The sequence below is a fragment of the Lipophrys pholis genome, assembly GCF_963383615.2.
Source record: "Lipophrys pholis genome assembly, chromosome: 13".
In the NCBI taxonomy this organism is placed as follows: Eukaryota; Metazoa; Chordata; class Actinopteri; order Blenniiformes; family Blenniidae; genus Lipophrys; species Lipophrys pholis.
This window is the reverse complement of record NC_137632.1, coordinates 18,201,152-18,216,996: the sequence shown is the minus strand read 5'-3', so window position 1 is coordinate 18,216,996 and position 15,845 is coordinate 18,201,152. Positions and strand designations below refer to the sequence as shown.

The 15,845-nt window shown below is 38.9% G+C and overlaps 1 protein-coding gene across 1 annotated transcript in view; it reads right to left on the bottom strand.

Moving 5' to 3' along the window:
* The window catches only part of thsd7ba (thrombospondin, type I, domain containing 7Ba), a gene marked incomplete at both ends in the record, with an annotated part of 150,573 nt that overhangs the window by 60,999 nt on the left and 73,729 nt on the right, over positions 1-15,845 (bottom strand). The window contains 5 exons of the mRNA XM_080478203.1: positions 860-910; positions 6,394-6,495; positions 7,893-8,008; positions 12,284-12,515; positions 15,533-15,724. Of these exons, the coding sequence (XP_080334329.1) occupies positions 860-910; positions 6,394-6,495; positions 7,893-8,008; positions 12,284-12,515; positions 15,533-15,724 (693 nt within the window). The remainder of the gene's footprint in view (positions 1-859; positions 911-6,393; positions 6,496-7,892; positions 8,009-12,283; positions 12,516-15,532; positions 15,725-15,845) is intronic.

Below are 15,845 nucleotides of genomic sequence, written 5' to 3'. Positions count from 1 at the left end.
TAATGGATTATTAACCCACTGCAATAGATTTTGATAACCATCAATAAAAGACTATTGTTTGTCACTGTCATGCTGCTTCACTATATTGCAATTTCCCTGTCTTATCAAAGCAAAGACATAGTATGCTGATGAAGCAAGTCTGATGAGGCGAGACCCTGTAGCTTCTCAGTCATTTATCTCTCAGGAATATTTTACTCTTGTCGAGTTTTACTGCCGCAAACAATTTTACATTAGAGGTGTGTGGCTGCAGGAGTGCTCTTCATTGTTGCTGAGGAAATCTTACAGCGGCTCGAGGGCAACAATAGAAACTGTAAAGCACCTTATGATTTGAAAGGTATGTGCAGTGTAATGTGCTGTATGCAGAAGCAAAATACATCTAAAAGTATTCTAGTAGAGTCTCACGTTTGAAGAGCATGAGTTTGAAGACCTGACATACATCACTTTCTATTAAACGACTGCATTAACACTGAATATGGCTTGGAAAGATGCGTCGTCTTTTATTTCAAGATTCAACGATGCCTTTCAGAAACACTGGAATCTAAACAAGAGTTGTCAGCTTTAAAACAATTTCATTGATTTCAAGTCCTCCTCAATAATTATGATAATAATAGTGGTAAAATAGGGGGCAAGCGGGAGATGAGCTGGTACCCCCGATAGAAGTGGGGTTGGCGTTTTATGTCTAATACAATTAAATCTAACACTTCTTTGGAAGTCAGACGAAGGTTGAGAAAAGTTTGGTGATATTACACCAGCTGACGCATAAAGTGACGAATGACACAAACAGGACAAACATACAAAGCATTTACAGCGGCAGACAGCAGGCCGGCGGCGCGAGTTTGCGCATCAAAATACACCAAACCTGTCAATTGAGCAAAGCCTGCTTTCAGCTCGCACTGAAACAAGTCGATGTCTGCAGAGAACAGAGTGCGTGAGACATCAGAAGTATCATCTTAAACACTCCACAAGACGTGAACACAGCCAGTCCACCTAATCGTCATCATATAGGGTGTATTTATCCAAAACAAAAAAAAATTAGATGTCATGTATACACGCGCCCCCATATAATAGAGACAAGGGATAGTTGTATAATTTTTGATTTTCCAGACAGTCTCTGCCTATCTCAGCCTTCTTTGAAGCGAATGCTTTCAGAATTTGATTGAATCTAATTGGGTGTCTCCAGTGAACGACTTGTTATTGAAGCAATATTTACAGAAAACATGGTCTGATCTCAAATACAAGAAGTGAAATGCGACCACTCAAAACATAGTTTATGTTTGCTTTAACTCACAATGGGGTCAAATATGATGTTTTCAAATCCCTCAAGGTGGTAACAACAGACACATGGTTTTGTCATTCCAGAATTGCAGGCTGAAAATATCTGTGTGTAAAGCAGAGGGGGCATTAACCCGTTTATGGTGTCGGGCATTGTGGGACCCATTTTCATTTTTTGTCAAAAGAAAAATTATACAATGAATACATTTTTTAAACTGAGACTCATTGGCCTTGGCTCAATTTCTGTGAAGAACATATATCAGAACACAGTCCAAACACTGCACCCCCACATACACATTTATAATATATATAATACATAAAGGGCAAAGGAAAGTGTGGAAATTGTAAGTTCTATGTACTCTCACTCTGTTATCATCCTCTGTGTGTGTGTGTGTGTGTGTGTGTGTGTGTGTGTGTGTGTGTGTGTGTGTGTGTGTGTGTGTGTGTGTGTGTGTGTGTGTGTGTGTGTGCCCATGCTGTTCCCACACAAGGTTGAAATATCGTTGCAAAGTTCAAGCACTGACACCTGTCTGCTCTAGCATCAAAAACCAGAGATCATCATGGGTCAGGAAATAACAGAAGGAGGGTTGGACAACATGGACTATCTGGTGACTGCCTACAGCTGCAAAAAGCCTCTGTAGCCATCAAGAGGAGGATTCTGGAGGAGAATGCTGGTACCACATCCCCACTGGACCTGCGGAACCATCAGCAAGCATCCCCTGAGTCCCACCTTCATGAATCCCAGCCTCTGGTTTCTCTGCCTGTCACACTCTGTCGTGTATTTGTTGGTTATAAATATCTTTTTTCTTGATTAGAACTTATTTTCTTTGTTTTTACATTTCATTAAAAAACAAAACAAATATAATATTTTGTTATAAATGTGATCTAACTAAGGTGAAGGGCAAGTAATAACTATATATGCTGTTTATATCACTTATAATAAAGTAAACATCTGTTGAGCAGTTTAAGGTAAAATTACTTGATTGTGTTGAATTGAAAACTGCAAAATGTGTGCAAGCTGTGTGGCTGCCTGTCAATGGGTTAATTCGATCAAGAAAATTCCCCAAGAGGATTATTAAAGTACAATTCTTCATTCAACCAAAATGACTTTGCCAAAAGAATGTCTGGGGTGAGAGGTGGATGTCTAGGAGCGGATGCAGGTTGGTACAAATTCTGTAATCATCCTCTACCCACATTTAGAAAAAATTATGTTGCTGTCATTCACATGAACTAATTAACATGAGATAACTAAAACTTCAGCTGAGTTGACTAAAATAAACTGTACCGCTATTGAAAATCACTAAACACAATTTCAGTTTGATAAGACTATCTACGTTATATCATCACAAAAACAAGCAAAGTTAATAAAGTCTCCTGTGTCTCAAATGCAAACAAAGTAAAGAGAAATATACATAAAACTGAATATTGCTGATGTTAGTTCTTTAGACTGTAATACTTGGCTTGTTTAAAGGTCCTTGAATAAATTAAGTAAAGAATCCTCAAGCTACCTTTCTGTCCTCAAATCTTAATGTGCCCCTGTCCATTGTTTCTATGCCCTTACTCTGGCCCTAATCCCAATTATTGTGTCTTAATGATGTCCCGGTTTGACATTTATGTGTCCTTTTGTATGGAAAAGGTTCAGCCATCAACTAAGTGGAAGTAAACTCTAAATTCTTTGTTCAAAATCCACATTTAAATTCTGTGTCTATCTGTCGCAAGTTCCACACTCACACTGTACTTCACTCCTCGAAATGTCACAGGTATTTAGCTTAGCCATTTTCTAATCATATTCAAATAAGAAGCTCGAAAGGTCAATGAGGCGTGCTCTTAACCTAGGAATACTACAAACACATTCTCCATCGGTATTGAAAAGTCATAGAAATTCACTTGAGAAATGTCAGTCATAATTATCCTGCGGAGAAAAAGTGAGCAATGCCGAGAGTACAAACACAAAAAAAAGTTCTCAAGGCGACGCTGAGCTGGAGAAACTTCACTTGGAGATCACATAAGTGAATTAGATACAACAGCCACTTCCAAGGATTTATTGGGATGTTAGCTTGCCCATAAATGAGTGCAAAATGATCCAATTAACACTCTGGCTTTTTAACGATTTGGGCCGATGGCAGTCGGGACAATAAATTAGGAGGAGGTAATCACACGCTGTGGAAGTATAAAAAAGGACAAATTATGATATCTGTACAAGATTATCAATATCATAATGTTATACGATTAACTCGCAAATGCAATTTTTGTTGTTGTTTTTGGCGAGAGCCTCGAGCCACATCAATTATAGAGCATCATTACTACGTGTCCCATGCTAAAAAACTGTACATCTGATCAGCATTCTAAATGTTGTTCCAGGGACTGTCTATAAATATGACATCGCACATCACATACAACCACCGCTTTGCAATTCATTTATGTGGAAAAGGCATATTGCATTATAATAACAATTATATTAACATTATATAAACAATAAACAAAAACATTGTTTGTTTGGCTCTTTCAGGAAGCTACCGTGGAGGACAAGATGTGCACTCATGCTTGTAAGTCATAATGAGACGTTACAAGGAAAACTAATATGCTATGTTCAAAGTGTGTGGCTCAGGTTTCGGTCTGTGACCGTCTGCCTCGCCACTAATGTAATGCTGGTGATGAATGCAAGGCTTCATTATAGGTACATCAAAGATACTTTAGTATTCTCTGGAAATGAATCCAAAACTTGAGGCAACCATCATGAAACATTTATTTAATGAGCAAGCTGAAAAGCAGATCCAGTATAGACCAAACAACCATAACAATGTAAATTATATTTACTATATCTTGTGGTGACATGGTGTCATCCACCATATATTTGACACCTTCCTATCGCTTCACTAGCCAGTGGTTATAATACAATGGCTGATCGGTACATGGAAATAAAGAAAATGCCAGTCAGTCTGTGAGTGTTTGTACTGTATTGTAAAAAGAAAACAAAAATCTGATTACTTATTTACTCCCCTGCCAAGATGTGGCAGTGACCATCTGACTGATGCAAACATTATTCAAAAATAACAGCGCTGTGATGAGATCATCAAGACAGCAGACAGAAAGGTTCATCTCATTACATCCGCCGAACAAATTGCCTCCTTTTCTAATGTTTCAATCACTTGCTTGTTAGAGGAGCAGTTCTGAAGGGGCTATTAGGTCTCATTAAATAAGGACAGTAAATAGACGGAAGAGCAAAGCTTGAAAGAGGTGATACAGCTGCAGCTGTCTGAAGGATTAAAAGTGTTGGGAATAGAAAAGGTCAGGGATAATACTTGCCTCTTGTTTCCAAACCATTTCCACATGCCTCTGCTGGTCCAGATAATCCCCGGCGCACTGAATCGGGAACCGGGGTACAAGTGTGCCACTTGTGTGTCCTCCACCTACACCGAAAGGCCACGGCAGAGAGGCAATAAAATGAAAATGTATTGGATGGTAGTTTCATACACAAGGAAAAAAATAAAATAAATATGTGACCAACAATTCAATGTGTATAAAAGCAGGAGTAGATATAGCTTTCTGGAAATAATATTGCAGCTGAAAGGAAGGTTAAGAAAAATTGAAGAAAAAAATGTGCTATTAAATTTGTGTGACCCACATTGCCAACCGTGTTTGTATTTGGAGAGAACACTGTTGGAAACTTGAATACATGCACTGTATTTTTGCTCTCATGCTGCTTTAAATGTGTTTTCACGATTGCTGCTGAGACATACTGCTGGATTTTTCAGGATGGGAGTAAGAGACCAAACAGTTTCGATTGCTTTGTCAATATCTACATACAGCAAATGCAGAGATTTGCTAGTAAATACACTGAACTTGTTACAACCTGATTTATATAGATTTCTTTTAACACTTTTCATCTGTAACATCTGGGATGATGATGTTCCGCGCTGGCAATTATGAAAGCTGAAACATCTTTTCGAAATGTTTCAGCCTCTCTTTTCTAATTGTCACACCAAAAAGAGGATGAGGAGAATTACACCTGCATACAGAGTTGTAACATACATACCTTCAGTTGAGAGAGATAATTGATTTTTCACTGTTTTTGATGAACGAGAATGAAAAAAAATGTTTTGCTGTTGTGGTAAAATCTAACTCTGGTGTAGGTGTTGCAAAGTAGAATAAAGACCAATTACAAAACAGGCAACAGTATAACACCATAAATATAACCTAGTTGTAACCTCTGTGTAGCACCAACTGTGTATGTCAATAACAGAATTTAATGTAAAACTACAGCTACTGCAGTCTTCAACCAAACATTACTACAGGTTGCACTGTAAGATTTATGAATCATGAAGTGAGTTTGAAAACTAAAAATTATACCCTTAATGTTTGTCTGCAAAAGTTGAGAACATTTTATTTCGACAGTTTTGAAACAGGGACTGATTGCTGTATAGCAAAGGTTCTCTAACTCCTGCCTCAGCTCACATCTCCATCTATCTGTCATTTACTTATTACAGATAATTTACAAATGTTATTTTTGGTATTAGTAAGCAACAGCAAGATTCTACCAGTAATATGCTGTTTTGTTCTAATTGGATAATGAAATACTAGTTTAATCAGCTTTATTAGACTTTAATTGACAACTAATTACAATACTGTAATATGTATATGAATGTAGGGTTATGTCAATCATACAAAATACAATGAGCTGTTAATAAAAGAGGTAAAAAAAAAAAAAGTAACAGCTATAATCTCTTATTAAAATGTTCATGTGTTTCCTGTGTGGGTGTATTGTCTGCTGTTTGTGTTTGACATTCATTAGTTTGCTACAGACTCACATGCCATTAAGTTTAACATGAGAAGCGTTTCACAGAAATTAACATGACAGTACTGCGTGTGTCAAATGTTAAATGTGTGACGATAGAGCCATACAAAAACATGTGCAGGTGTTGAAATGTTTTCATTTACTGATCAGTTACACGTCTACAGTTCTTTTCACAACATGAATGCACCTTGTGACACAGGAGTCAACACAGCTCAGTGCAATTCTACAGCAGATGCATTCAGTTTACTTTTCTTGTATGAGCAAAGAGTCAGTTGGGTATAAATGGTGCTTTTACCTATACACTGGACATACAAGGTGTGATTCACACTCCCGTTCTTCGTACAATGTGTCAGGACACTCCTGGCCTCCATTAGCAGACCTCTGAATGACCGTCCTGTACCGAGACTGTGTGGCGGCGGTGGAGTTTTCTGTACAACATGAAACACAATCTTCACCACTGAGCTCAGATTATGTGCAAATGTTGAGTTGAAGTGAACATTTTAAAGGAGATAAAGAATGCAACATGATATGTGCATGAGAACCATTGAAATATTTATACATAATAAATCTAAATATCACTGGTGCGGTGTAATATCTCAAAGAGACAGCTAAAAAACAAGTGGCGTCAGATCGGATGTGATCCTGAGTCGCCTGCCCTTGTGTGCTGTGGCCGTCCTCCACTTTACTGCAGTCTGTTTTCGGACACGCCACACTGTAATGGCTCCATTTGGCTTGTGCTCCAAGGCTCATTACACAACACTAATTACTAAACATTGAAAATGGTGCAATTAAGACAGTGATTACATCATCAACAGGCCCAATGGACTACAGCATATTTACAAAGATGAGATGCCGACTCAATCCTTCTAAAAACAATTACATACTTTTCGATTTCCAAGATACTACGGTACACATATGGAAGCCCATTAAATATCCATTTTCCTGGTGATGTGTCAGCTTAATGTAATGGACAGTTAACTCTGTCATTTACAATTAAATGTAATCATTGACTACACAGCACACATTGTAGGGGAGCACTTTCCTGTGACAGCTCGCAATTTTTCTAAAGCATGTCCTGTGGCATTGTAACAAAAATACATTACTTCCCGTCTTCATGTCTTACTTCATGTTCAAGTTATTTGATGCTTGTATCATAATATTTAATTAAATCTGTAGACAGAGCTGTGATTACAGTAATGATTTGTAATGCAAACCCTACCAAATCAAATAGTCGTAGACAACGCTACGATATGTTGTGTTCAATCAGTGCCAAGACACTATGTTTTGTACCAGTTTTACAATGCAAACATAGCCCCAAAAATTATGGAATGTTAAATTCTGTTTTTCATTTTAGAGGACAGGTCGGTTTAGCAAGAGACAATGAAGTAACAATCACATGAGTAAGATGAGGAAAACATGTCAGGATACTGTGGCTTTAAACAGGTCTTTCATAATCTATTGAGGGTCTTCAGACTTCAGTCAAACAATTGACTAAATAACATATTATTCTTGAGCATAAACCCATATTCACCTCAGCTGCTCATCCCACAAATGTATGTTTCTTACAAAAGTGGTACCATGTAAAAGGAACACTTACGCTTTCTAATAAATTGATGACAAAGCATTGTTAGAATAAATAAACAATCCACTAAATACAAACTTACTTCTATTTTATGCAGTGTTAACAAAACAAACTTACAAAAATAAACCATTTCTGCAAATGTAATCAACTACGTGGGAATTCCTCTTGAATTTTCAGACCATTGTGGAGTCTGTGGGCATAGATTTCTATTGCAAACCAAGACAAATCCAAAGGACAAGGTACCTGGAAGGCAGGTTGACGGGCAGGCTGTCCACTCACTGAAGGGTGTCACAATGCAGTCCTTTCTGCAAGGCAGCAAACAGGGTCGCACAGTTTCTGGACGGAAGGAATCCGAACACCTGACCGTACAGGGAAGAAAAAAAAAGAAAAAAAGCAGTGGTCTTAAATTCTCTTCATCCCTCGGGCAAAGAATGATAAACGTCCTGGTAAGAGGACAGCGCAATGAAACTACTGCCCTGTCCTTGACATCACACATCTCCCCACAGAAAACATGATTGATCACATGTATCTCCTGCCTGAACGCTATGGGGAAAAAAGGTGGACAGATATAGAAAGTTTGAGTTTTTTCACACGTGCGGGTGTGTCCCTGTGGTGCAAATAATGGTCTCTGAAAATAACAGAAATCCAGTGGTATTATTTTTATTCATCCAACAAAGTCACAGTTCTTTATGGCTTCTCATGCATTTTCATACCTAAGTCATGTTTGTCCTAAGGCTGCACACTTCTGCTTACATTTCTTATACAACAGAACCAAACACAAATGGGAGAGAGGCCGTAGCAGAAATGACATAAAGGTTTGTCTCAGTCTCATTCCAGTCCTTTCAGATATCCAGTGTATTATCTGAGCAGCTGGCTCCAGTAGGCATTTGTTTTCAATAAAAGAATAAAATTGTGGGAGAAATTACTTTGCATTATCTACTCCACAGAGCAGACGATACTGACTGTCGTACAGGACGTTACCTACAAGCAAGGGGAACAAATTTATGATCCATTTAAATATCCAGGTGGGTGCATTTTATCTCCCTATAAACATATACAGAGCAGCCATAGTGGTCTTTTGTTGGCACCAAAGGAAGCGTTATGGGAGAAAAATCAATCACCATGTAGCTGCTAATTAAACCAGGGAAAAGTGAGGATATGCGAACTGTTTACCAATACAACATCCATGCAATGCCAAGGCAACATTTTCACATTTTAAAGGGCGTTTCACTGACTTTGAATCATTTCCCAGTCTTGAAACAAAAAGTAATCAGGAATTTCTTCCCTATTTAGGATTGGTACATTTCCTGGGTAACATATCTATAACAGCCCCTTGGCTGTGTAGTTTTCTTGTGAGCTGTGCAACCTTGAAGTGGCGCGGATTAACGCGCCTATGTAAAATCAAGTAAGTCACAAGCTTTGATGTCTTCATCAACCAGCAGCAAACCCCCCTCCATCTGACAAAAAACACACACATTGAATTCCAATTTTTCATTTCATAGTGACTGACTTCCTTTGCGCCCAACCACCAGATCCAGGTCTCACTGGAGACCCAGCGTGATGCCACATCCTACTGACTGCAGAAAGCCAGCACGCCCAGGAATGAGATCAAAGTATGCCAAAGCATAAGGAGGCAAGATACATAAAACCCATCCTTCCCTAGCTTTATCCCTACTCTTCTCTCTCCCTCTTTGCAGTGATGTATGCCAGAGGGCATGGCAACGCAACAGAGCAGCGGGGGAAATATTGTGTGTTTCGCTCAGGATGAGGCAGTTAGACTCACAGTCAAGGCCACAGTGTTCAGCTGTGACATGATAGGGTACATTCAAGGCCTCGCACACACACTGATTGTCCTCGCATTACCCAACAACTCCATTTAGAAAATGAGATAAATCTCACAAGACAAACTATAAGTATTTGAATGACAGCTCACCTTTAATTTAAAATGGACAAACTTTTGTTTACATTTCTTTGACTGTTTTGAATACAGCATACATAACGACTCCATAATTTTGTATTTTTTTGGGCTGGAGTCCGTCCCGTCCCGTCCCGTCCCCCCCCCCACACACACGCGCAAACACACACACCCAGTCCGAAAACATGTGAGATTAAGCTGGGGCTATAAATTGTGTGCGTGTGTTTGCCCTGTCATGGATTGGTAAACAGTCCAAGGTGTACCCTGCATGCACCCATAGCCTGCTGGGATGATATCAGATCTGTGCAATGAGAAGTTGGATGAAGCCGTGTAAAATATGTGTCGATGGAAAGTCCCTATCAACAAAATATTAAACGCTGTCTACAGCACCCAATATGCACTATATTTTTGTCTGAGTGTTGAAATTATCATTTACATTCATTAATAAATGATTCTATTAAATGGTTAACTGATACAGCAAAAGTGATTAAACTAATGAACTAAACTAATCATACTTTATTAATCCCCTTGGGGAAATTCCTTTATTTAAATTTTTTTTTTGCATTGATCTATCTTACTTCTAGGATGTGGAGGTGCAGCCACATGACATCGCTCCAGGGAGCTGATGGGGGTTAAGGGTCGTGCTCGGGGACCCACAGTGGTGGCACATCAGCAGTGGGATTCAAACCTGTGAACTCCTCATCCCAAGTTTGCCTCTCTAACCTCGAGGCCACCACGAGGCTTCACTGATTGCACCACTGCTTAAAGATGTTAATAAATGTTTTATCCAAGTCACAAAGGGGAACAGAAATGGAACTGAAAATCAATCCGATGTTTTCCTGAGGGCTGCTTATTGACAGCGAGCCAACCTGTCTAACCTTTATGTTGAGCCACTGCTTACTGTGGAGATTATTGCTCAGCATGAAACGCTTAGATGTTTGCTGACTGAGGTGACCCTTCTCAAGCAGCACAACATCAATTGCATTCAGAGGAATCTGCTTCTCAGCAAGGAGCAGTTCAGAGGTATTAGGAGCATTCCTGCATTGTAGTTGCAGTTGGAGATAAATACAGGTTGAAGCTATACTTTTCTCCTCTCCATTTCATCCTGTTATGAAAGCAAGCACATGCGCTACTTGTGTTATTACAACATGAAGTCTGATATGTTATGCCAAGCCGTTGCCTTTTAATAGGCATGCAATTTAATGCCTATTGTATCTTAACCATGTTGCATAAAAAAAAACAAAAAAGAAAACAGCTCACAGCTCACAGCTCTGCAAGATAAATACGTTAACCTCGATGCTATTGACAGTGAAAAATCATCTGTGAGGAATTCTGACATGCATGGCTATGAGTTAGATGCTATTTCAATAAATGATATCTTGGCAGTCATATAAATAGCAAAGTAACGATTGAATTGAAAACATACAGTACACGCAAGATCTGTGGCAGGAGCAGAAATGACAGCTTTCATTAAAGCCTCTGTGTTGGGAGAGCATGAGAAAAAAAATAAGTCCATAATCCATTTAATGGTTGTGTCAATAATATATTGTGCTAAAGAAGGGCAAACTTTGTGAATTATTTATAAATCTGTCTTCCTGGTGTGGGCTATAACATCATTACGATGACAGCACAAAAGCCCTTAGCAGTGTTTGATATTGTATTGCTGAAAGAGGAGGAGATAATGGTGGAGCATAAGCAAAATTATTCTCGAGTTCTCCAAACCAGAGAAAGAGACACTAAATGGATAGACAGAAAACATGAAAGCAGAGCTCAGTGCATAAAACTCTGGGGGTATTCTGTAATTTCACCATGTGATAAGTCCTCTGGGTCATCTGGAGTAACTAAAAGCATACACATATCTTCAAGTAAGATGTTTTTGGAGAATGGAGATTGTGCTATTCAAAGATTTTTTTTTTCTTTCTTCAGGACAAGCATGATTGCATCTTCTCTTTGATTTTACAAGGGTCTCTTACTTCTCTTCCACATTTTACCATTTGTTTCTCTTAGGGCCCATTTTCTTCTATCTTAAAGAGAGCACAGCAGCACTGCAAAATGAGGAGGAGAGGAGAAAATATACTGATTTACAAATTTTTATACAGGCAAAATAAGTATAGCCGTTGAGTGTGCACTGGTTGAATTTAAGAGGGACCGATATGACAAAATGCTGATGTATCTGAGAATGTTTCCAGACAGTGGAAAAACAAAGTGTGCCTTCCTATAAAAAAATAAATAAAAAAAAGCTTACAAATATTGCTCAATGATGGATGAGAGAGGTAGAACTGTACTCATCTGGTTCACACAATCCGCAGGTAAACACCTCCTTTATGAAGGAAATGAACAGACATGGCTGTGTTGAAACAGCAAAGATCAAAATGTAAATTTGATACATGTTGTCAGATACATGTTGATACACGTTCACCACTATGGTGATCTGATGCTGGCCATGTTTAGGTGGCTCCAGCTGGTGTTAATTGTGCAACACAGTGAACTCTTATTGATATACAAAACGCCTCGATTCGGTCTGAGTTTTGCCGTGGTTGTTGGAAATTTCTTTCACCATGTTTTTTCTCTGTGTCATGGTCATGGAACATACCACACTACATAATGTTTTTAGCTCAATCTTGGTTGCAGTTGTTACTGGAGCCGCATAGAGAACAACTTTCCAGCCCAACGAGTGTTGCAAAATTATAAAAACTCAAATCTTGGGAGAAACACCAACCTTTTACTGATGACAGGCCCAACATTCATCTTAATGCAGCTGACTTTGCGGATTTGAAGTCCAACAGCACAGACAGAAGTTTCATTCTTGATCCCGGTGCCATTAAGATCCATAGAAGTATCCTCTATGCAGGGGCCCCATGCCGAGGCCTGCCAGTGAAACACTATGCAGGGGTGATCATTGCAGACTCTCCACTCCTCCAGGGCTGGACCTGCTGGACATGCCTTCCCTTCTGGATGCCAACAAATAGAAAAACATGGGGCAGATGTCAAATATATGCATGCATACATTTATTTTTGGTCTATAGGCAGGTTCCCAGTGGTATCAGTTCAAGACAACATGAATAAAATACACATTGCACTCTAAATACAAACTGGATTTAGTCACTACAAGTTAAATGTCGATATTATCTGCTACATGCTGAGTGGCAAAACAAATGTTTGTTCAAGTGAGCTGAGCAGACACTTTACAAGTTACAACTTGTAGCAGTGTGAACTACAAAGTCACAGTAAAGGTCAGTGTAGCAGTATGCCTGGACCAGTACAAAGACAACCCATTGACACAACAAAACAGTCTTTTCAAGTTGCTGCTCACAGTCGTGCAGAAGTCAGATATTCAGCATGTGTGTGAGGTTATGAATGTGCAGGAGACTACACAATAAAGGACCATTAAAGACCAGCCAGTCATTCTAAAATCATCCCAGTGGGAAGTAACTTACATTGATATTTTCACTGTGCAGAGCTATATTAATTTAAGAACACCACGATTTTAGTTATTTTGTAAATGTCAACGCAAGTGCTTTTTTGATGTATTAGATTCCCTTACAGAATACATATTAATTACAAACTGTGATTAAATATGTGGTTGAAATCCACAGGGACCCAATTGAAATTAACTGTTTTCCACACTGTTATCGTCCCATATTTGGCTAATCATTCATTTTGCACTCTGTAATTGTAATGATTCAGGGTTAAAGCAAGGACGCTGTTTCTTTATCGTTCCGATAATGCTAATCAAATTTACTTTGTCTCATGTAAACCACATTTTTTAAAAAAAAATCAATGAGAGGAAAATGATTGAAAACATGTGCATGAACACACATCATGCATACTACTCTTCCTCATGTGTTATGAGGAAAACAAACTTGTATAGAGGGCAAAAACAAGATTTGTTCCATTTGAATGAAGACAAAGCAAAGAGCAGCTGAGATGATGAACAACTACAGCTGGGAAGAACAAAGGAGTTTGTTGTGAACTGTAGGAAAGCGCAGGCACAAGTCTGCCCATTTCCATCCAAGAGACTGTCATGTCAGTGTGGACAATGTCGAACGCTACAAACAACTGGGAGTGTTCATTGACAATAAACTGGACTTGGATCGTCCAGTTTATTCTCCTCAATTTTCTGAGAAGGCTCTGGTCTTTTAACAACTGCTGGACCGTGCTGAGGATGTTTTACGAGTTAGTGCAAGCCAAAGCATTCTTTTATTTGTTGTTGTGTGCTGGGGCAGCAGACTGAGAAGAGCGGACGCCAACTGACTCAATGAAAAAATCAGGCGGGCCATCGGCAGGATTTCTGTGGCGATGGACAGTCTGCTGTGTCAGACAGGAGGATGGAGTCCAGGCTGTGAGCCACACAGGAAGACAGCTTCTCTCCTCAGCATTGTGCATATTTACATATGCATCTACTGTACATTCAATTATTTTTCATATTATACATGTGCACCTATTGTACTTACAGTGTCATGCATTTACATACTTGCACATTTGTACTTTACCAGGTGTATAGTTGTATTTTAAACCTATAGTGTGCATTTCTTTTTTGTACCTATTGTACCATTTTATACTTTCACTAATTGTAGATTTGTAAATAAAACTCATTGTATATTGTACAATGTACATATTTTATGTATTCTATATCTGCCCCTACTGTATTTACTCACATACACTTTCACTAAATATACTATTGTACATTTCTTCACAGTTCCACCAATTTTCATCCTATTTTATTCCTTGTCTTTCTATGAAAATAGTTTGTTTTTGTTTTTGCTCCTATATTTATATCTAATCTTACATGGAGGACCTGAAACTTCTGTATTTTCCACCTGCAGATCAATGAAGTATGCAGATTTTCTGGTGACCGCAATGTGCCCGAAAAAAATAAAATCGTGCTGTGTCTGTCACTGAACTACAAACAAATAAATACCTGCAGTTTTCAGTCCGCTGTACATTCCCCAGTTCTTTTACCCCCCCCCCCCCCCCCCCCCACACACACACACACACACACACACACACACACACACACACACACACACAGAAGGATCTCTGCCAGCAAGCAGATAGCCAGCAACATGGTAATAAACAACACAGTTTGGAACCTGGCATAAGCTGTGAGATTCTTTCATCAGCTGTTATTGCAGATATGCATTTAGTTACAGGGATTAATCGGTGGAAAGCTGGCTGCCAAGGCTCTGCTGTGCTGTCAGACTTGAAAACACAACACATGGAGAACGGCAAGAAATACTAGCCAGGAAAGTAGTCTCTGATAGTGGATGGTCAGCTCGAGTACGCAATGGTTTTGTGAGATGAGAAATGTCAAAATAAATATGTGAAATCAAAGAAATAAAGGCCAAAACAAAGACCACAATGTTTGTGAAAACAGTCCAATGAAAAAAATAAATAAATTAAAAAGAACCCTCTGGTTCAATCAATTTTTGCTTTTTATTTTACGAGTGTAGTAGTGAGTTAGCCTTGCATTTCCTCAGTTTGATTACAAGTAACAGGGAGAATATGACCAACAAACACGGGGCACTCTACTAATAAAACACAGAGTAATATGTCTACACAAGCTCTTGAATGAAATCACAACCAATTAGTGCTCTTATACTGTCTTCTATCAGTAAAGGTTGCACTGCACTTCATGAATAGCGACAGACACACATTTAAAGCACAATTACACTGTATTATGGACATGGCTTTAATTGATCCCAGCTTCACTTCTTTTGCTAATTTTAGGTTTAAAATTTGCACATATAGTGGTTAAATTTCCATGAATTTCAATGTATTTAGTATGAATAACACTGGAATACAAATAAAAACAGTATTTATTTGTCATTATTTAAATTAACTATTTAAAACATATTAGCCATAGAATTAAAATGCTCTAAACATTTTAATGTATGAGTGTAGGAATAACTGACAAAACAAATGAGCTTTTCAATGAGCATAAATCAGAGTGAGATGTTAAAATTACCTTTCCCTGGGATCGCCAGCACAGTGCGAGTGCGGCTCTGTCTGCCCTCCGCAGTCTTAGTGGCACAGCTGTGTGAACAGGGTGACCAGGAGGACCAGGGGCCGGCCACACAGTCCGCAGAGCACGCCACCTCGCAGGCCTCCACCGTGGGAGGAGGGTCATCTGCACAGTAGACATCTGATACTTTTTCCCCTGACGGAAGCAAGATAAAAGACACAAATGGAAACTGATCAGACCGCCATCAGAGAAGTACAGCTCCTGTGAAAAGTGAAGGTTTTGAAAAGTCCTTGGTCGTATGACTCTGGGTTTGTAC